Source organism: Dama dama, chromosome 8 (assembly GCF_033118175.1).
Source record: "Dama dama isolate Ldn47 chromosome 8, ASM3311817v1, whole genome shotgun sequence".
NCBI lineage: Eukaryota > Metazoa > Chordata > Mammalia > Artiodactyla > Cervidae > Dama > Dama dama.
The window spans coordinates 37745756-37772427 of NC_083688.1; the positions used below are offsets into that span (position 1 = coordinate 37745756).

Consider the following 26672-nt stretch of genomic DNA (forward strand, 5'->3'; position numbering starts at 1 on the left):
AAATGAAAATGGAGAAATCACAACAGACAACACAGAAATACAAAGGATCACAATAGACTACTATCAGCAACTATATGCCAATAAAATGGACAACTTGGAAGAAATGGACAAATTCTTAGAAAAGTATAACCTTCTAAAACTGAACCAGGAAGAAATAGAAAATCTTAACAGATCCATCACAAACATAGATATAGAAGCTGTAGTCAAAAATCTTCCAACAAACAAAAGCCAAGGACTAGATGGCTTCACAGCTGAATTCTACCAAAAATTTAGAGAAGAGCTAACACCTGTTATATTCAAACTCTTCCAGAAAATTGCAGAGGAAGGCAAACTCCCAAACTCATTCTCTGAGGCTACCATCACCCTAATACCATAACCAGACAAAGATGCCACAAAAACAAAAAACTACAGGCAAACATCATTGATGAACATAGATGCAAAAATCCTCAACAAAATTCTAGCAAACAGAATCCAACAACATAGTCAAAAGATCATACATCATGACCAAGTGGGTTTTATCCCAGGGTTGCAAGGATTCTTCAATATTCGCAAATCAATCAATGTGATACACCACATTAACAAATTGAAAGGTAATAACCATATGATTATCTCAATAGACGCAGAGAAAGTCTTTGACAAAATTCAACTCCCATTTATGATAAAATCTCTCTAGAAAGCAGGAATAGAAGGAACATACCTCAACATAATAAAAGCCATATATGATAAACCCACAGCAAAGATTACCATCAATGGCAAAAAACTGAAAGCATTTCCCCTAAAGTCAGGAACAAGACAAGGGTGCCCATTCTCACCACTACTATTCAACATAGTTTTGGAAGGTTTAGCCACAGCAATCAGAGAGGAAAAAGAAATAAAAGGAATCCAGATTGGAAAAGAAGAAGTAAAACTCTCACTGCTCTCACTGTTTGCAAATGACAAGATCCTCTACATAGAAAACCCTAAAGACACCATCAGAAAATTACTAGAGCTAATCAATGAATATAGTAAAGTTGCAGGATATAAAATTAACACACAGAAATCCCTTGCATTCCTATACACTGAGAAGATAGAAAGAGAAATTAAGGAAACAATCTCATTCACCATTGCGACAAAAAGAATAAAATACTTAGGAATAAATCTACCAAAAGAAACAAAAGACCTATATATAGAAAACTATAAAACACTGATGAAAGAAATCAAAGATGACACAAACAGATCGAGAAATATACCATGTTCATGGATTGGACAAACCAATATAGTGAAAATGAGTATACTACCCAAAGAAATCTATAGATTCAATGCAATCCCTATCAAGCTACCAATGGTATTTTTCACAGAACTAGAACAAATAATTTCACAATTTTTATGGAAATACAAAAAATTCCAAACAGCCAAAGCAATCTTGAGAAAGAAGAATGGAACTGGAGGAATAAACCTGCCTGACTTCAGACTATACTACAAAGCTACAGTCATCAAGACAGTATGGTACTGGCACAAAGACAGAAATATAGATCAATGGAACAGAATAGAAAGCCCAGAGATAAATCTGTGCACCTATGGACACCTCATCTTTGACAAAGGAGGCAAAAATATACAGCGGAGAAAAGACAATCTCTTTAGGGAAAACTGGTCAACCACCTGTAAAAGAATGAAACTAGAACACTTTCTAACACCATACACAAAAATAAACTCAAAATGGATTAAAGATCTAAATGTAACATCAGAAACTATAAAACTCCTAGAGGAAAACATAGGCAAAACACTCTGACATAAATCACAGCAAGATCCTCTATGACCCCCCCTCCCAGAGTAATGGAAATGAAAGCAAAGAAACAAATGAGACCTAATTAAACTTAAACACTTTTGCATAACAAAGGAAACTATAAACAAGGTGAAAAGACAGCCTTCAGAATGGGAGAAAATAATAGCAAATGAAGCAACTGACAAAGAATTAATCTCAAAAATATACAAACAGCTCATGCAGCTCAATACCAGAAAAATAACCCAATCAAAAAATAGGCCAAAGAACTAAACAGACATTTCTCCAAAGAAGACATACAAATGGCTAACAAACACATGAAAAAATGTTCAACGTCACTCACTATCACAGAAATGCAAATCAAAACCACAATGATGTACCATCATATGCCAGTGAGAATGGCTGCTATCAAAAAGTCTACAAGCAATAAATGCTGGAGAGGGTGTGGAGAAAAGGGAACCCTCCTACACTGTTGGCGTGAATGCAAACTAATACAGCCATATGGAGAACAGTGTGGAGATTCCTTAAAAAACTGAAAATAGAACTGCCATATGACCCAGCAACCCCACTGCTAGGCATACACACCAAGGAAACCAGAATTGAAAGAGATGTGTACCCCAATGTTCATTGCAGCACTGTTCACAATAGCTAGGACATGGAAGCAACCTAGATGTCCATCAGCAGACGAATGGATAAGAAAGTTGTGGTACATATACACAATGGAGTGTTACTCAGCTGTTAAAAAAGAACACATTTGAATCAGTTCTAATGAAGTGGATGAAACTGGAGCTTATTATACAAAGTGACGTAAGCCAGAAAGAAAAACACCAATATAGTATGTTATCATGCATATATGGAATATAGAAAGATGGTAACAACGACTCTATATTCAAGACAGCAAAAGAGACACAGATATAAAGAAAAGACTTTTGAACTCTGAGGGAGAAGGCGAGGGTGGGATGATTTGAGAGGATAGCATTGAAACATGTATATTACCATATGTGAAACAGATCACCAGTCCGAGTTTGATGCATGAAACAGGGCACTCAAAGCTGGTGCACTGGGACAACCCTGAGGGATGGGGTGTGGGAAGGTGGGAGGAGGGTTCAGGATGGGGAACACATGTACACCCATGGCTGATTCATGTCAGTGTATGGCCAAAACCACCACAATACAGTAAAGTAATTAATCAGCCTCCAATTAAAATTTTAAAATTAATTTTTTTAAAAAACTTAAATAAGAAAATAAATGTTAGCACAACATTCCATAAATAAAGCATGTGATATACTTAAGCACAGTGCAATGCACGTTTTTAAGTCTCTTCTGAGTGACTGGCACTATGATAGACCTAAAAATAGATGAAGTAATATGCTTAACAACTCAGTCTTTGTCTGTCTTTCACTCCAATAAAACAATAATCTAGACAAAACTGATTTAAACTGTAGGTGATCTTGTATTCATTGACAGTGAAAGGGAAATTTGGCCACCTGATGTGAAGAGCTGACTCATTTGAAAAGACCCTGATGCTGGGAAAGATTGAGGGCAGGAGGAAAAGGGGATGACAGAGGATGAGATGGTTGGATGGCATCAGCGACTCAGTGGACATGAGTTTGGGTAAACTCCGGGAGTTGGTGATGGACAGGGAGGCCTGGTGTGCTGCAGTCCACGAGGTCGCAAAGAGCCGGACACGACTGAGCGACTGAACTGAACGGAACTGAACTGAAAGGGAACTAATATTTATTTGGTGGATACACCAGGCTCTTTATCCAAAAACCTTGTAACAGTGAAAAAAAAAATGCAGAAAACTCCCAAAAACTAGATTAAAGAAGACACCCACCAATCAGTCCATCAGTTTGATAGCTAAAATGATAATCAAGTGGAATATGGAAAGAATTAAGAAAAACTAAGATTAAGAGAACTTACTGCCTTAAAAGACAGGTAAACAAAATACACACATGCACATATACTCACATAACAGTTGAATGAAATTTTTTAAAAATTATTATAAATAATTTAGGAAAGTATAGACTATAGGTTGATTAGAAACTGAGTTATTGACTACTTACAATTCTAAGTATTTCAGATGAATTGACAGTCTTCACAACAGCTCTATGAAGCAGGCATATTATTGTCCCCGTTTTGCAGGTGAGGAATCTGAGTCACAGCTTACACAAATTAGGTATGGTCACACAGCTGGCAAGATGAGATCCCTAATGAAACCCATGCAGCCCAGATGTACAGAATGGACGGTTAACCACTGCACCAAACTGCCCATAAAAGAGAGTTGATAATGGATTGAGGTACAGAAATTTTTTAAAGAGTAGAAAGAATTAAGAAAAGAAGGAAAGAATCTAACTTATCAGTTCAGTTCAGTCACTAAGTAGTGTCCAACTCTTTGCAACTTCATGGACTGTAGCACGACAGGCCTCCCTGTCCATCACCAACTCCTGGAGCCTACCCAAACTCACATCCATTGAGTCAGTGATGCCATCCAACCATCTCATCCTCTGTTGTCCCCTTCTCCTCCTGCCCTCAATCTTTCCCAGCATCAGGGTCTTTTCCAATGAGTCAGCTCTTCCCATCAGGTGGCCAAAGTATTAGAGTTTCAGCTTCAACATCAGTCCTTCCAATGAACACCCAGGACTGATCTCCTTTAGGATGAACTGGTTGGATCTCCTTGCAGGCCAAGGGACTCTCAAGAGTCTTCTTCAACACCACAGTTCAAAAGCATCAATTCTTTGGCGCTCAGCTTTCTTTATAGTCCTACTCTCATATCCATACATGACCACTGGAAAAACCATAGCCTTGACTAGACAGACCTTTGTTGTCAAAGTAATGTCTCTGCTTTTGAATATGCTATCTAGGTTGGTCGTAACTTTCCTTCCAAGGAGTAAGCGTCTTTTAATTTCATGGTTGCAGTCACCATCTGCAGTGATTTTGGAGCCCAAGAAAAATAAAATCAGTCACTGTTTCCACTGTTTCCCCATCTATTTGCCATGAAGTTATGGCATCATCTTCATTTTCTGAATGTTGAGCTTTAAGCCAACTTTTTCACTCTCTTCTTTCATTTTCATCAAGAGGCTCTTTAGTTCTTCACTTTCTGCCATAAGGGTGGTGTCATCTGCATGTCTGAGGTTATTGATATTTCTCCCAGCAATCTTGATTCCAGCTTGTGCTTCTGCAGCCCAGCGTTTCTTATGATGTATTCTGCATATATAATTTACATACTATTCTTTCCTAAATTATTTTTAATAATTATTTTTGAATTTCATTCAACTGTTAAGCGAGTGTATGTGCACGTGTATATTTTGTTTACCTGTCTTTTAAGGCAGCAAGTTCTTTTAATCTTAGTTTTTCTTAATTCTTTCCATATTCCACTTGATTGTCATTTTAGCTATCAAACTGATGGACTGATTGGTGGGTGTCTTCTTTAATCAAGTTTTGGGGAGTTTGCTGCATTTTTTTTTTTACACTGTTACAAGGTTTAATGAAATAATGTTTGTGGATAAAGAGCCTGGTGTAGCCACTAAATAAATAAGCAGGGTGACAATATACACCCTGATATATTCCTTTTCCTATTTGGAACCAGTCTGTTTTTCCATGTCCAGTTCTAACTCTTGCTTCCTGACCTGCATACAGGTTTCTCAAGAGGCAGGTCAGGTGGTCTGGTATGCCCATCTCTTTCAGAATTTTCCACAGTTTATTGTGATCCACACAGTCAAAGATTTTGGCATAGTCAGTAAAGCAGAAATAGATGTTTTTCTGGAACTCTCTTGCTTTTTCGATGATCCAGCAGATGCTGGCAATTTGATCTCTGGTTCCTCTGCCTTTTCTAAAACCAGCTTAAACATCTGGAAGTTCACGAATCACGTATTGCTGAAGCCTGGCTTGGAGAATTTTGAGCATTACTTTACTAGCGTGTGAGATGAGTGCAATTGTGCGATAGTTTGAGCATTCTTTGGCATTGCCTTTTTTGGGGACTGGAACGAAAACTGACCTTTTCCAGTCCTGTGACCACTGCTGAGTTTTCCAAATTTGCTGACATATTGAGTGCAGCACTTTCACAGCATCATCTTTCAGGATTTGAAATAACTCAACTGGACCTCCATCACCTCTACTAGCTTTGTTCATAGTGACGCATCCTAAAGCCTGCTTGACTTCACATTCCAGGATGTCTGGCTGTAGGTGAGTGATCACACCATCATGATTATCTGGGTCATGAAGATCTTTTTTGTACAGTTCTATATATTCTTGCCATCTCTTAATATCTTCTGCTTCTGTTAGGTCCATACCATTTCTGTCCTTTATTGAGCCCATCTTTGCATGAAATGTTCCCTTGGTATCTCTAATTTTCTTGAAGAGGTCTCTAATCTTTCCCATTCTATTTTTCCCTCTATTTCTTTGCACTGATCACTGAGCAAGGCTTTCTTATCTCTCCTTACTATTCTTTGGAACTCTGCATTCAAATGGGTATATCTTTCCTTTTCTCCTTTGCTAACCAGGTTTTAAAAATCAGTATTAGAAACACAAACATTAGGTCTAACAGAGCAGGAAAATGGATTTAGCAATTTAGAAGACACTTGAAGAATCTTCTCAAATGGAAGAATGAAGAACAAAGACTTTTGTGATGAGGGATAGATGTCTCCACGGAGGGCACAGAATTGAAAGTCATTATGAAGATTATTTCTCTTTCTGAATAAAATGATAAATAGAACAAACCAATAAAGACATAAAAAGAAAAAGATCCTGCTCTGTAGAGAAAGATTTGAGCCTATAGAAGGAAAAATGACACTATATATTGGGAAAAGGAATGAAAAACAACAACTCACATTCTGTGGAGATTTTTAAATTTCTTTTAAATAAAGAAATGTCATTTAGAGAGAGAAAAATCACTCAAGAGGATCCTTGCGTATCTCAAGTAACCTTCTTGAAGGGAAAATTTTGCTTAATTTTGGTGGATCCTTTACCAACTGAGCTCTCAAGGAAGCCCAAAAGAGAATTCCAAGGAATTCAACAAAAGCATTCCCTGGAGGGATTTCCCAGGCAAGAATACTGAAGTGGGTTGCTATGTCCTTCTCCAGGGGATCTTCCTGACCCTGGGATCAAACCTGGGTCTCCTGCATTGCAGACAAATTCTTTATTGACTGAGCCACCAGGAAGTCCTATAGCACACAGAATAAGCCAGTAGCAGCACACAGAATTCATTTTGTGCAAATGTGGCTTTAAAAAATGCAAATATAAATATTAGATTCTCTCTCAATTATGTTTTTAAAGATTTATTCAAAGTGAACCACAGATGAATTTCAAATTCAAAATTTCAGCTGTGAAACCTGTGGTTCTTTAGGCCATCTCAAAGACTGCTCTTAGAATCACGTTTACCGGAATCATTCTACCCACTCCCCCTGCTCTCCCATCCTTACTAGGACAGCTCATTCTCAGGCTTTAGCCTGAATGTCACTTTTTCTCAAAAGCTATTCCTGACACCCCATTCCCACCCTAGCTCTTGTCACATTTAAATCTTGTCTCACCCCCATGGGCTTCTCACGTAGTGCAGTGGTAAAGAATCCGGCTGCCAGTGCGGGAGACACAGGCGAGGAAGGTTTAGTCTCTGACTCAGGAAGATCCCCTGGAGAAGGAAATAGCAACCCATTCCAGTATTCTTGCATAGAAAATTCCATGGACAGAGGAGCCTGGCGGGCTATAGTCCATGGGGTCACAAAGAGTCACACATGAGTCACTTGCATGCACTAACCCACTATGAATAAGTTTAAGGAGAAACTGGTGTCTGTTTTCCCATCATCTCATCCCCATTGCTCACACAGCCTCTGCAGTGTTCTTGGTCTTAACCAAGATTTGTTAAATGAGTGAATGAAATGGGCACTCTCTAAACCCTACTTGTATTGAGGTAAACTAGCACACCCACTTCAGAGTAGAATTTTCACTTCTAAATGTCTATCACAAAAGAGTTTAGTAGAGAAAGAAGTCAAAATTTATGTACAAGAAAGTCCACTGTTTTAAAATATCTTTAAAAATATCTGAAACTGAAACTGTTAGTCACTCAATCCTGTCCAACTCTTTGTAACCCCATGGACGCAGCCCGTCAGACTCCTCTTTCCATTGCCTGGGTTCTCCAGGCAAGATTACTAGAGTGGGCTGTCATTTCCTTCTCCAGGGGATCTCCCTGACCCAGGAATCAAACCCGGGTCTCCTGCATTGCAGGCAGATTCTTCACCATCTAAGCTAAAGAATCTGTAAAGCTGTCTATTTACACTTAAAATTTTCATCAGTGCCTTTGAATACATAAAGGGGAGGGTTCTCTTTCTCCCCATTCCTGATCTCTCCTTCCAGGGAAGATAGCTCAAATGATGTGCCCTTCTGTTCTCCCCGCTCCACCTTACTGTCTCCATCCCTAGAGGAGATGGACTGAAGTATTTGATGAGTGAATGCAGGAAGAATACTAATTCTGTTAAATTCAACTCATCCTTCTTTACTTTGGCAGCTTGCAGTGAGCAGACTTGCTCTGCAGCATCTCAGCATCTCAACATCCTGTGCCTGAGTGGGCAGATGCTGCCTAATTACGGGCTTCTTCAACAGGCCCACTGCACCGACAGATGGAAGATCACCCCAGACTCCAGTAGCTCTGAGGATTTTGCTTTGGTTCTCTTCTCTCCTCTTTTGTTTTATATCTCGACTTGTTTAGAATCTGAGCAGCAAAGAGGGATGCTATGTATTAGCTGTCCTCAAAGATCCTCTGAATACATCACATCTCACCCCATACATTGGTTTCTTTTTCAGTATCATGAACATAGGAAATGTGTCTGCTTTGTTTATATGTACATCAGTTCTAAGTGAACATTTAATGATAGATAATAAACTCCTTAATCTTTATCAACTATTATCACTTGATTATCTTTATAACAGGCATGATGATAAAATATTTAACTCAATTCTTATCAGCTGGAATTCAATTTGCAACTTATGGGTAAATGCTTAAGCTTTAATTTCACTTGAAGTTCTATATTTGACTTATTTAGAAGAGGAAAGGGATTATGGATCAGAGATTTTCCTCTAGGGGAAAAAAAAATTTTTTTGTATTTGCAACTCCATCAAAGATTAGAAATTAAATTTCATTCATTTTACTTTAAATTCCTTCCTTATCAGTCATTCCTCCCACCCTCCCCTCTTGTGCTTCATCACTAAGCTTTCTTTAATAACCACTGGGCGGAAATGAATCACTGACTCAACAGCAGCTGGGGTGCTTGTACTCTGTCTGTCCCCTTCTTTTTATATTTCATAAAGTACACTGGGTATTATTTTTTTTAACTCATCACTGTAAAACTCTTCTTAAAGGAATTAGTAAAAGTACCATCTTATTCCATTTGCTGGAATTCCCTGAAATATCCTTTGATAGGTACATGAACAAAACATGTATAAGAAAAAGATGAAAGTCTGGAGCCTCACCATTTAATGCACTCTAAATAGCATGCAGTCTCTTCAAGGGCTACTACTTAGTCACTTAAATTAGATCATTACGCATAGGATGAGCAAGCCCATGACAAACATCACAAACTACTTGTTGACCAGAGATTAGTCCTTAGCTTGGGTACACAATGCTGCTGTAATCCATGACAGACATCTAAAAACAAGCAAATATACCAATAACAGAAAGAAAGGGGGGAGGGGAGGGGAGAGAGAGAGAGGGAAGGAAGGAAGGAAGGAAGGAAGGGACTGTTGCCCTGTAATTTCCTAAAATCCATCAACATGTATAAACCAAACTATATGCTCTCACAGTTATCAATTTTCTGTAGGATTATTTAAAGATCAAAATCTCTGAAATAGTGTTGACAGATTATTATCAGGCAAGAGATCCAAAAAATGCTTTCCAACATGTACATTTTTTATTTTATGGCTTATTTTTGGGGTGTTACCAGGAAATAAACTACTGCTTGTAGAAAAACAAGTACATAAATTCTAATATCTCAGCAAGTGGCTGGCCCTGATTTCGCATTTCTGTCTCTTTAATGAAAGTTTTGGGTTGCTTTAAGACTGAATTTTGGATTTTCTATTTCACCCCTCCGACATTGCTTAGATGTACGTACCATAAGAAAAGTAACTCGAATAAATGTATACCCTCCAAGTATAAAAGTTGTGTTGCATGTGTGCTCAGTCATATCCGACTCTTTGCAATTCCATGGACTATAGTCCACAGGTTCCTCTGTCCATGGGATTTTCCAGGCAAGAATACTGCTGCGGTTTGCCATTTCCTACTCTAGGGGATCTTTCAGACCCAAGATTGAACCTGTGTTTCCTGTGTCTCTAGCATTGGCAGGCAGATTCTTTACCACTGAGTCACCTGGGAAGCTCCCAAGTATAAAAGATGTATTATTAAATAGTGATACATTAAAATTCATGATACATTAAAATCAGTAATAATTTTTATCAATGACACCTTTTCTTGGTTTCTTAAAATAAATAGTTCTTATTGCATTTACATTTTGGTTCTGCTAAGATGAAGCAACACATTGTACAGAAAAATATTTTGGGAGTTTGTGATGTCTCCAAAGGAATGGATTTATGTGAATGGAAGAGATGGGTCTGACTCCTATCAGAAGAAGAAAAAGATTTGGATTGCTGTCACCGTGCTCATGTTCACCAGCTACTAAAGTACTGATGTCCCTTTGCTGCCCACCTTAGTTTAACACTGTTTATGGTTGTTCCAATTTTAACATAATTCTTTAATGCTTGTATCTTTCTTTGGAAAGCTACATGAAGAAAATGACCTCTCAGAGAGAAATCTGAGGACCTTCAAAATATCATAATTGATGTGAGAGTTAATCAGATAGAATTATGTACTTAAAAGTGAATAGCTAATAGCTCTCTTAAACAGATGTCCATACCTCCAGACTAGTTCATTTAACCCCTGTTCTTGATCTTTCCTTGCAGGGGAGGCAGCTCAACTGATGTGCACTTCTCTCCCCACCCCCCTTACTCTCTCCAGCCCTGGAGGTGATGGACTAAAGCATATGATGAGTGAACGTGGAAAGAATACTGAGCTTGCTTGACTCAGCCCACCCTTCTTTGTATAGGAAGCCTGCGGTGAGCAGACTTCCTCTGCAGTTATCTCCAGGGTTAGAAGCATCCTGTGCCTAGATACCATCCCCGTTAGGTCAAAACCCAAATCTAATCTGATCACTAACCTGCTCAAAATCTTCCAAAGTCTCATCACAATTTTAAGGAAAATTCCAGTGTCCTTTTAGCACAGAAAACAAGGCCAATCATGATTCAACCCCTCTCCACTTCCAGTCTACTCTCCTGCATTTTCCACAAACGCACCCAGCCAGCCAGCCACAGAAAACATGACCCGTCCTTCTATATTTTTAAAATCCCTGATCACATGAAACAACTAGTCTTCACAACTACTGGTTACACTTGTCAAGTCTTTTGCAAACACTTCAAATTTAATTGTCAAGGGAATGTGCCTAGTTCAGCATTTTCCAAGTGGCTTAGAGTGCCACCACCATGATTTTGCTGTATCAGTATTATTCATCCACTTTTATTTACTTGATACCCTTCTTCAGTCTACTTTTATTAAAGTTTAAAAATTTAAATTTCATATCATTACCATAAATGGAAATCCAGTAGAAGCTGCTATAAGCAAGTGGCAACTATAAAAATAAATACAGTGGAAACAAGTCATGTGAAATTTTATGTAGACTGGGTTGTCTGTCCCCCACCTCCATTCCCCAAAGGAAGATAGCACACATAATAGAAGAGTATTAAAGACCGGTACCAAAATGAGACTGTCTCTGAGATATGTTCAGAAGAGTTGGAGAAGGACCAATATTCTCAGTATATGTCTCGACATTACTTAATAATATTGCATGTACTACTTAATCAGTCCTCTATGCACCAGGGCATGTGCTCTCAATCTGGCAAACACTGGCTGAGCTTAAATTCAATTACCACAAACAGAGAAATCTATGGGCTCTGTAACTATAATATATTGCCTGAATTTGACTCTGGCCTCAGCACTTTATAAACGTATAAACCTAAGCTATTAATAGTTACATAGCTGCTCTTGGACTCAAACTAAGAAAATGAAAATCCCAGTCTCAAAGCTGTTTGAGGGTTAAGGAAGAAAAGGTTTTGCGATAAAACCTAAAGCAAAAAAGACCCTAAAATAGTCCTTCATCAAATAAACAGAAAGTAAGACATTTAACTCTGTCAAGGGACAAAAGAAAAGACTTCTTGTTAAAATGAAATTGAGCAAGGACTCACAAGACCATTTGATCACTTTGATCACATATCAGAGGATGATGAATATGAGGATGAAGGGATGAAGTCGACTAACACAGGATGAAGGTAATAAGTAAAGACAAACACCAAAGAGTTTCTGTTTTCCTTTTCCCTAACCTATAAATTCAAGATGTGGTTGCTGTGAGGACCAAACCTCTCTCCACCCCATATTATGGGCATCTTCAACACCAACCTGTAAATGCTCAAGAGCAATTCTGCTCAGTTTGCAGTCTGTACTTTCGTCTGTGGTTTTATTTCCCTTCAGCCATTACAGACTCTCTCCTGGTTGACACCAGTGACAATGTAGGTCCCCATGTCTTGGGGGGCCGTGCCCTGCTGGGTCAGGATTTATCACATCTGCCAACTTCACCTTGACCACTTCTAGAAGGTGCTGTCCCACCCGCGGCTTCTCCTGCCCTGCCGGCCAAGCAACCTGTTCCTTATAAGACTACTCTGGGAGGCCGGGCACCAAGATGATGCTCCAAGTCCTGCTGTTGATTAGGAAATATTCCTCTCATACTTTAATGCTATATAGGAAACTTTTGTAAATCGTCTTTGAGTCAACATCAAGATGCTGCAGGTGAATAATTAGTTATGGTTAGACATTTATTTTCAGAACGAAAATTACTACTTTCAAACATAATTGTACCACATATGAACAAAACACAAAAAACCACAGTGCTACAGTTTTAGAACTTTCATCCTTGGAAGAAAAGCTATGACAAACCTAGACAGCAGATTAAAAAGCAGAGACATTACTTTGCCAACAAAGGTCCATCTAGTCAAAGCTATGGTTTTTCCAGTAGGCTTGTACAAATGTGACAGTTGGACCATAAAGAAGGCTGAGCACCAAAGAACTGATGCTTTTTAACTGCGATGTTGGAGAAGACTCTTGAGAGTCCCTTGGATGGCAAGGAGATCAAACCAGTCCATCCTAAAGATCAGTCCTGAATATTCTTTGGAAGAACTGGTGCTGAAGCTGAAGCTCCACTTTGGCCACCTGACGTGAAGAGCCAACTTATTAGAAAAGACCCTGATTCTGGTAAAGATAGAGGCAGGAGGAGAAGGGGATGACAAAGGATGAGATGGTTGGATTACATCACTGACTCAATGGACAAGAGTTTGAGCAAACTCTGGGAGATGGTGAAGGACAGGGAAGCCTGGCATACTGCAGTCCATGGCATCACAAAGAGTTGGACACAATTGAGTGACTGATCAACAACAGTTTTAGATTTCATGAGTCCCAAATCAAGTGGTTTCTTCCAAACTTGTACTCAAGTCTGTAATTCTCTCTAAAATTCAGTTCTCTTGATATGACTTCTTCAAGTCAGAACCTATGAATTCTCATTCATACTATGTGCAATGCAAGACTAAAAAACAAAATTTTATCCTAAATTTAACATATAAAAAACTATAAATGTAGCCATAAGAATAAAAAGATTATTTCCCCATAATTTTGAGAAAGATTTTTATATGCTTTGGATATGTAAGTGAAAAAAACATGGTCCAAAAATGCAGGTTATAGTCTTTGTTTTGTCACACTGGCTGTGTGACCTGTATGTGTGTGGACTTTAGTTTCCTTTTTAAGAAAATAAAAAGATTGTGTGAAATGAACTCAAAAGTTCTGCAATTATACTGGCTTTGTGCTCTTATTTCACTTCTTACTGTTTCTGCAGATTATTTACTTTGTACACAAGTTTTATTTTTTCAGCAAGTGTTTATGGAGTGGCCACTCCATTTCAGGCAAATTGCTAGGCATTAGAATATAGACATGGAGAAAAATATGGTTCTTATTCACATAAACCTTGCAGTTTAGTGGGCAAGAAAAGCATTCAACAAATAATCCAAAGCATTATACTAGATGATGATCTTGAAAAGGAAAAACCTCACCAGGCTCTGCAGGATATAATACTGCTGCTGCTAAATCGCTTCAGTCATGTCCGACTCTGTGCAACCCTATGGGCTGCAGCCTGCCAGCCTCCTCTATCCATGGGATTCTCCAGGCAAGAGTACTGGAGTGGGTTGCCATGCCCTTCTCCAGGGGATCTACCTGACCCAGGGATTGAACCCAGGTCTCCTACATTGAGGCAGATTCTTTACCACTGAGCCACCAGGCAAACCCTTGGGTTATAACAGGTGAACTAACTTAGTTGGAGACCATAAGGGAGGCCACAATGGAGAAGTGACATTTACAGTGAGGAGTAGAAGGCAGCATATCTCAGCCTTCCAGGTGTATAGTGCAAAATGAAGAACAGTCCTGAGAGGGGCAGACATCGAAAAGTTCAAGGAACCGAAAGGGAAACAACGAGGCAAAGGCAGGCACATAAAGGAGTGTGAGCACGAAGGACAGGGTCTTCTCTGAACTATCAAGAGTGCTGGCTTTTATCACAAGTGTACGGAGCTCACTAGTTAGGGACGCTGGCCCCGATGTTCAAATCCGAGCTCCGCCACTTACTAGCTGAGTGACCTTGGGCAGTTTCCTCATTTAGAGTTATTGGTAAGATTAGATCAATGTAAATCAATGCAATCAATGTAAATAAAGTGTATAAAACAGTGCCCAGTGGTGGTAAGCTCTTGGCTATGTATGTTGTTATTATTAGCATCATCTTTCAGGCTTCAGAAGAGCTCAGAAGAAGGAGCACTGCACTCCAGGAGCTGAGACCTGGGCTCTAGGAGCATCTCTTCCCACACAGGCTGTTTCCACCATAAAATGAGGAAACCTTAAAAGAAATTGAGATAACCCTGAATTGTAATAAAGAAACAAAAAGGTAGCTTCAAGTGAATAGAAAGGTGCTCGTGAATCTCTTCTCTGATTTTTGAAATTAAATGGATGTTCTAATATGGAAAAAAGATTTAAGAATTTTTGATCTGTGTAATTTTAGTTCTAGAAGATGAAAATGACATCCCACTCAAGTTTCCTTCAAAATTTATTGACTGTACCATCATTTCTGGTTCCCTTTCACCAATGGTGAATCTTTCAGAATCTCTGTAATCACCTAGGGGCTTCCCAGGTGGCGCTAGTGGTAAAGAAGCCACCTGCCAATGCAGGAGACACTGGCAGGAGACACAGGTTCGATCCCTGGTCAGGAAGATCAGCTAGAGAAGGGAATGGCAACCCACTCCAATATTCTTGAAGAGGAAAACTTAAAATTTTACATAACCTCCTGCTCCTTCTGCCTCTGTAACTCAGCTTGCTCCTTGCGAAGTCTGGATCACATAGGTCACACAGTCTCAGAAAGTGGGAACTTACAATACTAAGAACTGGAGCTTATCTCACTCACCCTCGTCCTACTGTTTGCAACTGCCCCGCCCATGCAAACCTGCTTAATCATACCTGTCTGTGTAAAGGTCAGGCATTCCCCTCCCCATCTTGACTGCTGTTCCCTCGCACGAAATCCCTTAGTTTAAATCAGCCTATTAACAGCTAGTGTTGCCCACTATAGTCTGTCCATAAAATCCCTTTGTTCGGGGCTCAGAGCTTAGAGTGTTAACTCCTTTGGGCCCGCCAGCATAATAAACATGGGTTCTCCTACTCTCCAAGTGTAGTGCTTGGTTTCTGGATTGCTGGTTTCTGCAACATTCTCACCTGTAAAATCCCATGGACAGAGGAGTCTGGTGGGCTACAGTCCATGGGGTCACAGAGTCAAATACATCTGAACGACTGTTAACTCCCTCAGTCATAATCACCTAACTTAACTGTTTCACATTGCAATCTAGAAAACTCAGCATGTAAACTTCTCGTCTGTATTGGTGATGTGAGTAAGGTGGCTTAGTGGGTAAAGAACCTGCCTGCCAATGCAAGAGATGTAAGAGATGCAGGTTTAATCCCTGGGTTGGGAAGATCCCCTGAAGGAGGGCATGGCAACCCACTCCAGTATTCTTGCCTGGAGAATCCCCATGGACAGAGGAGCCTGGCAGGCTACAGTTCACAGGGTCACAAAGAGTCAGATACAACTGAGCAACTGACACACACAAAATCTGCAAACAAATGACAAGCCTTCAGACAAAAATCTACTGTAATATACACTTGAAATATTACAGGCAGATAAGGTCCCATGCAATATGATTGCCAAGTCTAGTCTTTTTCTTATTACCTATTAGAGGATACACATCAGTGTGGAATTCTCTTAACTCCTTTGGGAAACTATGTCAGATAAAAGCTTTAGACAATGCTTTATAACAAATTATACTCTCTTATTTCCCTCTCTATAATTCTTGTTCTCTTGCTATTCTATCTTGACCTCTCCTCCTGACCTATTACCAGGTGATCAGAACATTATAAAATAATGGCTGAAAAAAGAGAAGAGTTTAAGGACTTCCCAACTGCTTGAACCTGTAAATGTTCACAGATATTTTTAAGTCCCAGAATTTTTCCTATGTGCTAGCAGATTAAAGGGAGTATACGTGCTTTCTTCTCGGATCTCAGTGTCAGCCAGGAACAAGGATCTAATTCCCAACCCAGACTTTCTCAATAGCTATTATATAACGTGAGGTTTCCTAAACTTTTATAAACAAAGTGACCAACAAATTTTCTCTGAATTTTAGCAGAAGTTTAATTATGCATCTTGTTTTTCTTTTTTTAAAACTATACAGGCTTTTAAACTTACCCCGATAGCAGCTAATATTGGGGCTTGGTAAATCCACTTGATGTCTCCAGCACTAAGTTCCCAGCATCTGAGACATGAAAAAGAACTTCCATGAATAGACTGGCAAAGCAAATAAGCAATAAGAATTAAGTAGCATTTTAAGTTTTACCAGAAACTCCATACCCAGGATTGTGATTAAGAAACAGGTAGACCAAAAAAATAACAAATAAAAAAAAAAGCTCCTAAAACTCCCAGTGGGGAAAAAAGGTAGTGAGTCCTGCTTTCTATACTATTAACTACCCTTTGGGGATAAGTATTATAAATAGTGGTGTATTATTTATATAACAAGAGTCAAAACTATGTTTCCAAAGCCACAAAAACTTAGTCTTCTAAATGTGGTACCATTGATTCTTTACTTTTGTTATCACTGGAATGAGCCATAACAGTTAAACAGAGTTTAATAGGTGATAGAGAAAGTCCTCCCATTTTCAGAATTCACTCCATTGGCTGCAAGACACTGACATTAATACATTCTTATCCATAGACATGCAACATACAACTAACAATAAAGCAAATGATCCTTGTTAATAGGAATGTAGAAGAAAACCGAATACAAATGATTTTTATCCCTAGAAAGGAAAATTAGCTGTTTGGTGAAATGTAAGTGACTAGTGATCTGTGAATATTGACCAGTGTTTACATTTATTTGTAAAATCATTTCAGCATTCACAGTACTAAATATAAACATGTGATTCTTTTATTTCTCCTTTGAACCAGTTATAATAGCTTACTGGTTACTAAGCTAAGCTTACTGGTTAGCTTACTAGTCAGTTAGTCAAAAAATCTCTACAGGTAGTCATTTCATATTTGTATAACATCATGACTTTTATCTTCTTTTTTTAAGAGTTATTTTTTTACAGTATTAATAAAAATGCATTAGTTGCTCAGCTGTGCCTGACTCTTTACAACCCTGCAGGCTGTGTAGATCACCAGGCTCGTCTGTCCATGGAATTCTCCATGCCAGAATACTGGAGTGGGTTGGCATTCCCTTTTCCAAGGATCTTAGATCTTCCTGACCCAGGAATTGAACCCAGGTCTCCTGCATTGCAAGCAAATTCTTTACCGTCCAAGCCATCAGTATATAATTTCCCTATTTGCTATACTTATTTTCTGCTTCCTGCTCGCTCCAACTAGAATCTGAGTTTAGATAGGCAGAGATTGCTGTTGTTTTTGTTTCCTGTTATAAGTGCCTGGTACATACACAGGATCTAGGTAGCCAATAAACATGTTTTGAATTAACTGAATTCAAAGTAAGTTGAACTTCACCCAATCTGGTTTGTGGTAAAGGTCTTACACTAGAATAAATGGAACAGAGTTGAGAAAAACTAGTTCCACTTGAAACTTTAACATAGCACTTTAAAGAGTTTTTTAAAATTAAAGATACATAAATAAAAGCCTTCAGTTTCTGTCTCCTTAGACCTAATATTGATTGTAGCATTAGTAAATAAAATCTTATGAAGAAATTTTAGTGATATAATGACAATTTTTTAATTCCAGATGATAAACTTATATTAAGAAGTTACTTTTAAATTACTGAACAAATTATGGATAATAAAAAGCTATTTCAACTATTTCTTGAAAGGAAAACATTTTCAGCACACATATAATAACAAAAATTTTAATTTTTTATGTAAGCAATATATTCTCATTTCAAAAATCAACCTATATAAAAAGACAGACATTGAGACATTTCAGTCCTCCCCATCTTCCTGTCTATCTCTGACCTTGACCTTCTGCTTATAGGTTAACATCTTTTATTACTTTATTGTGCATGCTTTCAGTATTTTGTTGTGCATATACAAACACATACAGATATTATAATCTTATTTTCCCCATCTTACAAAAATACAATGTACATTCTGTTCTGTAACTTGCCTTTTCCTTTTTATAGCATATCTTTAGTTTCTTTCCATATCAGTACTGAGAGAGCTCAGTAGCCCAACATTCCATTGGAAGGAGGAACTACAGCTAACTCGACCAAACTCCTACACCAAAGTTTAATTCTGATCCAGCCACACTGAAATCAGCAAAATCAATGGGCTTGAAGACTGAATCAGAATGGACATCAAACATACATTACTTGTTTACACAAGTAACTTGTGTACATTACTTGTTTACACAGTATTGAACACTGCCCAATATTATCTGCATGCACTTATTTTCCACATTGTTCAGCCAGACAAGAAAAAGATAATGTTATGGAGTCATGCAAAACATCTATCACACTACCCTAAAAAGGCTTCCTACTATAAGGAAAGAGGCACATATTGTGAGAATATAAATTGAACACTGATTCACTAGCTATGAGACTCTTGGATTTCATAAGTTCTCTTTTCAGCTTTGACATTTGGTAATATCTTCATAATCCTCTTTCTTTTTGCCATAATGACATTTCATTGTGGTGTCTCCTAACACACTGGAAATCAATTACACAATTTCAGCTCTACAAAATACTCGTATCTGGAAGTAGGTCAAATCAGCTACTTCTAAAAACAAGAAAAACTTGACTTTGATCATTTTCAGTGTCAAAGTTTTAAATTTGCCCTTGATAAGAGGCAACTGAGGTTTCAGATTTTTTTTAAAGGAAATGCTATTGATTCTTGTTTTTCATTAATTATTCAATGACCCAGCTCACTCTATGTTTGTGAACATGGCCAAGAAACTACCCTCTGTTCAGATTTTTCAAAATAAATTTTAACACCCTAGGACATGCAGGAATAAATGTCAGTAAATATGTAATTCTGAATGGTAGAGCATGAAACATGGTCATCTTGAATAGTAGAGCATAGACAGGAAAGTAGGTCCTTCTGCAGCCAAGCTGGGAGCAGGAAATGCATCGTTCTGCCATAGGGATCCCCTATTGGAATACTGTATTGTCTCCAACACTCACACTCTGATAAGAGAAGAGGAAGCGAAGTAACCTCAAAGCCATGCAGATTTCCCAAGAATTACAGAGTGTAACATTTCTTGGTCCTTTCCACTGCAAGCCTTAATGCTCCTACTGGCATCTCTTATCTCCTTTGAGTGAGCAGGGAGACAGTAATAAGGTATCTCATAAGGTGTTTTTGCTTTTGTAAGTTAAAAAGAAAGAGAAACAAAATAATTCACTCTTTAAGTCATTTGTGCAATCTAAACTGCAGGAAATTTCTTAAAGGAAATCAACCCTGAATATTCATTGGAAGGATTGATGCTGAAACTAAAGCTCCAATACTTTGGCCACCTACCTGATGCAAAGAGCTGACTCATTGAGAAAGACCCTGATGCTGGGAAAGACTGAAAGCAGGAGGCGAAGGGGACAACAAAGAACGAGATGGTTGGCTGGCATCACCAACTCAATGGACATGAGTTTGAGCAAGCTCTGGGAGATGGTGAAAGACACAGAAGCCTGGCATGCTGCAGTCACAAAGAGTCGGACATGACTGAGCAACCAAACAACGACAAACCACAGCACTCAGTTATCTTACCCTACCTTAGTCAACACTTCGCTAGAACTTTAGAACTGGAAGGAACTTTTTGTATATTCAACAGTTTAGAGTACCTTCTAAAACTGGGTCTTATCTGCTTATTTCTAAATGTCCAAGATACAGAGAAAATAAGAGTTCTAGCTTTGAAAGGCCAGATCAGAAAAAGATAAATCTCAAGGGTAAAAGACATGAACCAGGACCCTAGCTGGCCTTTGGAGATGCTCCCAGTCTGCTCTCTCCACCTGAACTTTGCGACATGACACTATACGTAGGTTAGACGACACTCAAGAAAATCCAAAGATCTTTTTATCTTAGACAAGCTGAATTTCACGAGAAATCAAATCCGGCAATTATGAAATTATGCCATGAATGTGGTAACACAATTTTATTTTCTATGCAAAATAAATGTAAAATGATCTCTTAGCCCAATTATCATACTCAGATCAGAGCACTATAGAATTCAAGATTTTATTCTAAGGTAAAGTAGGAATAAATATGTTATGCAGAGGAGTCATATGATCTAACTTATAGTTAATATTTTTACATTAATTCATCTGTTTTAGAGCAATATTTAGTACCAGTTGTAGTTTTGCAAGTATTATGCACCTAATGGATTTTTTCTCAAAATAATAAACTCATATTTCCTATTTTTTCAGCAAAAGATTTATGATTATTAATAACTTAATACCTAGTTTATAATTTTTAAGAAAAAATGCAAGATAACTAAGGAAACTACCTATTTAATTCAATACATAAGGCACTATGAATATATTGGCTTTCTTTCCATGCTCAAGGCCTGGAAGAGCTATGGAATGGATGAATGAGTCAAAGTGCTCCAGGATATGTATAGGCCATCAGGTCTCATTCTATTCATCTCTCACAAGTGACGACTGGATGAAACAATGCCTTTGGTTCTACCTTCTCTAAAATTCCAAATCTGAGTGATTTGGTTACATATCTCAGGGTAAAATTATTTAGCATTATTTAGTACCTCTACTGACTCAACCTCCCTCTCTCCGTCAAGAAATCAAACAGCAAGGCTGCAGGTTTTCTTTAAGATTTCCAATATTGCTGTGTAAATATAACAATAATGATAACAACGGAGATAACATGAACCCCCATGTGCATGTTAAGACACTTCGATCATGTCCAACTCTTTGTGGCCCCATGGACTGTACCCTGCCAGGCTCTTCGATCCATGGGATTCTCCAGACAAGAATATTGGAGTAGGCTGCCATTTCCTTCTCCAGGGGATCTTTCCAACCCAGGGATCAAACCCCAGGTCTCCTGCATTGGCAGGCTGGTTCCTTTCCACTAGCACGACCTGGGAAGCCCTCATTAACTCCCAAGTGTCAGCAAATCCAAATAGCAAAAAGAGATACAGGTAAGTAAAAATGAAACCCTGCAGGATCCTTCTGGGTATAAGCCCTTCCACATTCCCACTTATTATTTGGGAAAAAGCTTTAGCCTTGTGAAATGAAAATATCTCCTGCCATATCAAACAAGAAACGTCACAGCCTTCAGTAATTTCTGGCCTCCAAATGTGAATGAGGGCTCCCAAAACTGCCACCTCCCCCTTTACCCGCCTCCCTCCCTCCTTGCTGAAAAACTGGGGGAATGCAAGAAACAGCCACCTGCCAGTCCTAAAGGTGAACACAGAAATAGGATTTGGCACCAGAGAGCTGAGCTGCCTATGAAAAGAATGAACTCAGTGAGCCCAGAGGCTTGCATCTTCCCATACATAGAATGCTAAATTCCTTAACTTGATATCGAACCTTTGATGTTCAGACTGCCTACTCCCTTTGTTACAAACTTGTATAAAGCCTAACTCCCTCCTCCTGCCTCCTTGGAGCAGTTTTCTCAGAGCTACTGAGATACTGTCTCCCGGGCTCTGAGTTCTAAACATGCACACCAAATAAAATAATCCTACTTTCAGGTTGTGACTATATTTTTTAGTTGACAGTCTTCAAGGGCTTCCCCAAGTTTCAAAGAGCAGAGTCGAACAGTTACTAACTAAGGAAGTGAGAAAATGCAGAAACCAAGGAAAAGCAGTCAAGCAAGAAAAGTAGTAACAACATGAACAGAGTTGCAGGACACCTAGTTTCTCCTGAAGAAATACAGATAATGATCTAATGCATAACTTTGCACTGTTCTGCAGAAATTAAGCACCAGTCCAGTGGAGGATGTTGACTACATGCTGACTACAAGCATGTAGACCCCGGGCTGGTTAAAACCAGAAGACTGGTAATTAAGATTCCCAAAACATCACCCTGTTACCTAACCACTAACCAGTATCCCTGACATCATCTTGCTGTGTGCTCATAAGACGTTCACTTTATGTAGACGCAGAGAGAGAAGGCACCCTCTGGTTTCTCTTCTCATGAAGACACTAATCCTGTTATATCAGAATCCTACCCTCAGGACTTCATTTAACCTTAATTACCTCCTTACGGGCACTATCTCCAAACACAGCCACATTGGGGGTTGTGGTTTCCCATATGTGAATTTGGGGGAGATACATTCAGTCCAAGCGATAAGTTTGACAGTGAAAGCAAAGAGCAGGCACTGAATATTTCTCTATGTTCTCCTTTCCTTTCTTTGACTCATCATCACTAAAAATAGAAATAATATGAAGCAATGAATGTTTCAGCATCCATGCGTCATGTAGCATCAAAAGAGAAACAGGCAACTGGGAGGCTAGTGATTCCCTAGGATGGATTCCACTTCTAATGTGCACTTGTTTTATCATTTTAATATATTTACCTATGCTATGCAAGACAAGAATACAAAGAGGTGGATTAAACCTATACTTGACATCACATATATGTAAGTAGTAAGTAGAACACGTGTGCGTTAAGCATAGGTACTAGATATTTAGGGCAACTGAGCACTAAATATCCACAGTTCGCCAAATATATGAGACACAAAGTATCCCTTGATACACAGGAAGTCCTTGATATTCTTGATGTCTTAATTAAGCACCAATTGGTGGAACTCATGGCCACATATCTTTTGCCCAAAGAATGCAAATAAAACCTAGGGCTGCTGAGTAGGCTACGTGGCAAGTTAGTGCCATGGCCGCATAAAGTTGCCCTTACATCTCTCTGAGACAGCAAGTGTGTGTCCCTGGCCCAGGGCACCGTCTGTCTGTGGGTCTCCTTGCTGCAGCCTTACTTCTGGCCCTCGTGACCACACTGTCAGTGGGGAATGCTGATGTGGCGGAGAGTAAGAGAAAGGAGATATGAATATTGCCTAGCCCAGGACTCGGGTAGTGCGGTCCTTTCACCTGTGTGCATGACATCCTAAGTATGTTAACTAACCCATCTCTTTCCCCCAGCTTCTCATGGTATGTTTCAAATTGATTTCATAATCCATGGGGTTCAAGCATCCCAACTGGGTCTGTGAGTCCTTCTGTCCCATGACTCTGGAATGGATAGCTGGCTGGTAATGTATGAGAGGCTACAGGGTAATCCCTAAAGGGCAATGTCATCGAGAACAGCCGCCAGTGTGAACTCCAAGCAGGAAGCCAGCCTTGAGAAAGTCTGAGGCTCTTGCTTTACCTCTTTCACCCACCTTGCATCAGCCAGAGTTGCTCGTGCTACAGCCCAGACTGTCACAAATGCCGCCGGGAACCCTGCAATCAGAAAAGGATTCAGAGACAATATTTGTTTCAGGATTAAGGTATCTTTTTCTTATATTCATCACAAAAAAGTATACTATTAAAAGGTGAGAGAGAAAAACTGGACATGAAAAATGTTCCTATGTGAACAAGAAAATTCCACTTAATTTTCATCTTGTCCATTTGAGAAGAGAGCTGGTACACTGATGTTACTTGTTCCCAAAAGTCTGAAGAAGATGATTGGCCCTATTTTCATATGAGGGGTATAAGGTTAAGTTATCTAAGGAGGGGACTGAAGTTCCTGGAATCAAAGACAGGCAGTGGTCGGTGCATATAACTTCACCTCTTGCCACCCCAACAGCCACATGCTTTCCAAGAAGCGTGAAGCAACAAGAGGGACTCAGGAGAAGTGACAGGAAGGCTACTGTTTTTAAAAATTCGAATTTTCTCTTTCTAAAGGTGGAAGGCATAGACAGGCTACACTGAAAGTTACAAAATTAGGATGTTTTGATCAGTTTAGCCTCTTCTTTTTTGTTCATATTGGTTCCAGACAGAAGCATTTGCAGGTACTGAAAACTTACCAAAGAATGGTGCTATGTTAGCTTGATGATTTGAGCATGACATGTTTGTCTTTCATAAATAACAATCACCTATAAGCTTGCAAGGTCAAATCTATTAATTATACTGACTTTCCATGAGTCTTTGCTTCCAGTTAAGATGGACTGTTCAGTTCATGCTATACTCAGTTAGACTCTGACATCACAAAAAAAAAACGTAAACCATACTTTTATAGAACTCTGCAATAGATCAAAGGATTTAATGGATATATGACCTTTTAGAAAGAAGTTTTAAAAAAAAGGAAAGAAAGGCCACAGGAAGCACCTTACAAAGAGAGAAAAAAATTTAACTCAGAACACTTTTAACAACATTTTTTACCTGTTAAAAAACACATTTGTAATTTTTCAGATATCTTTTCTAAGCAAAGGAACATTAAAATAGAAGTAGATGAAAAATTTCAGAAAAGTTAAAATAAGGTGATATCCCACAGTAGGGAATTTCTTTGGTTTTCTTAGTGATCTAGTTGAATTTAACCTCAGTCTGTCTGTGTGGCTATTTAATTTTATAACTCTACATTCCAGTTTTATTTATTGTTTTTATATAACTCCCCCTTTTAAAAATCTGCTCAAATTCTATGTTTTAGGAAATTTTTGTCAAAATGAAAGTGAAAGTGTTAGTCCCTCAGTCATATCCCACTCTTTGGGACCCCATGGACTGTAGCCTACCAGGCTCCTCTGTCCATGGAACTCTTCCAGGCAAGAATACTGGAGTATAGTGCCATTTCCTTCTCCAGGGAACGTCCGTGACCCAGGGATTGAACCCCCAGGCTCCGGCATTGCAGGCAGATTCTCTACCATCTGACCACCAGGGAAGCTTCTGTGTACTGGGCTGTGCTTAGCTGTGTCTGACTCTTTGAGACCCCATGGACTGTAGCCCACCAGGCTTCTCTGCCCATGGGGATTCTCCAGGCAAGAACACTAGACTGGGTTGCCATGCCCTCCTCCAGGGGATCTTCCCAACCCAGGAACTGAACCAGGGTCTCCTGCATTGCAGGTAGATTCTTTACCAGCTGAGCTACTAGGGAATCCCCAAAGTTAAGTGCTTTTATATGATAATACATACATTCTGGCATCTCATCTGACAGGTGAAAATTAAGAATGGCTGCTAATACAGAGGTAAATTACCATGTTCAATAAGGATAAAGAAGCAAGATTGAAAACTTTTTTCTATCTTGTACATTACTTTGGGTCTAAATCTTGTTTAGACATAATTATAACTTTAGGCTCTCTCTAGGTAGGTAAACACTCAGCACTTTATTACTCACACTGTAATGATGTGTGGAGCTGCATTTATTTACATTGATTTTGCTGGTTCTTAATAATAAATTGGCAAGGAAGGAAATTACCATCTAAAGAGGAACAATGCTGTATCTGCCTTTGTAAATTGAAGACTGATATTTAAAATGACTGTTTTTGTACATCTTTATCACAAAACAAGATGTACAGAGAAGTAAAAGCAAATTCTAATGATAACTATGTTTCTATTCTTTCAACCAGTCGTAGCCTTAATTTTTCTTATCCCCGCCTCAATTTCCTCATAAATAAGGCACTTTATTCTTGACTCCAACTGCACATTTTTAAATTAACATTTAATTATATATTTAAGAGGGGTCAGTCAAAAAGTACAAACTTTCAATAATAAGTACAACAAAAGGTACAAACTTCCAGTAATAAGATAAATAAGTACTAGAGACGTAATATACAACATAGAAAAAGATTAGTTGTTACTGTTTTAAATTGTGGTTAATTAAGTGAGCATAATATTGCATGTAATACGATTTATAAAAGTGAGCTTTCATGTAAATCCTACTTGCTTTCATGCATGTTATTAAACCATTCAATGAAATGAAGATTTCAAGTTGTGATGGTTATCTTACTGTAGTTGTCACTCCTATGCCAAAATGTTTCTGGGGAAATTAATACAAGTTGTAAAGGAAGGTAAGAAACTAAGACTTGTGTAGATGCTCACTGGAATCCTAACTGTTTTTTTTTTTTTTTTTTTTTAATTTTCTTTTTCATAGAAAGATTTGAAAACTAGTTTCCTAGGTTTCAGAGCTTCCCTTGTGGCTCAGATGGTAAAGAATCTGCCTGCAATGCAGGACAAGCTAAAGACTTGGGTGTAATCCCTGGGTCGGAAAGATCCCCTGGAGAAGGGAGTGGCAACCCACTCCAGTATTCTTGCCTTGAAAATCCCGTGAACAGAGGAACCTGGTGGGCTACAGTTCATGGGGTTGCAAAGAGCTGGACACAACTAGAGCCACTAACCCTTCC

The 26672-nt window shown here is 38.8% G+C and overlaps 1 protein-coding gene across 1 annotated transcript in view; it reads right to left on the bottom strand.

The window, feature by feature from the left end:
- Positions 1–26672, bottom strand: part of PTH2R (parathyroid hormone 2 receptor) — an 80718-nt gene that overhangs the window by 20800 nt on the left and 33246 nt on the right. Inside the window, exons 8-9 of the mRNA XM_061147932.1 lie at positions 23739–23799; positions 16663–16729 (exon numbers count right to left, since the gene is read on the bottom strand). Coding sequence (XP_061003915.1) covers positions 16663–16729; positions 23739–23799 — 128 coding nt within the window. The remainder of the gene's footprint in view (positions 1–16662; positions 16730–23738; positions 23800–26672) is intronic.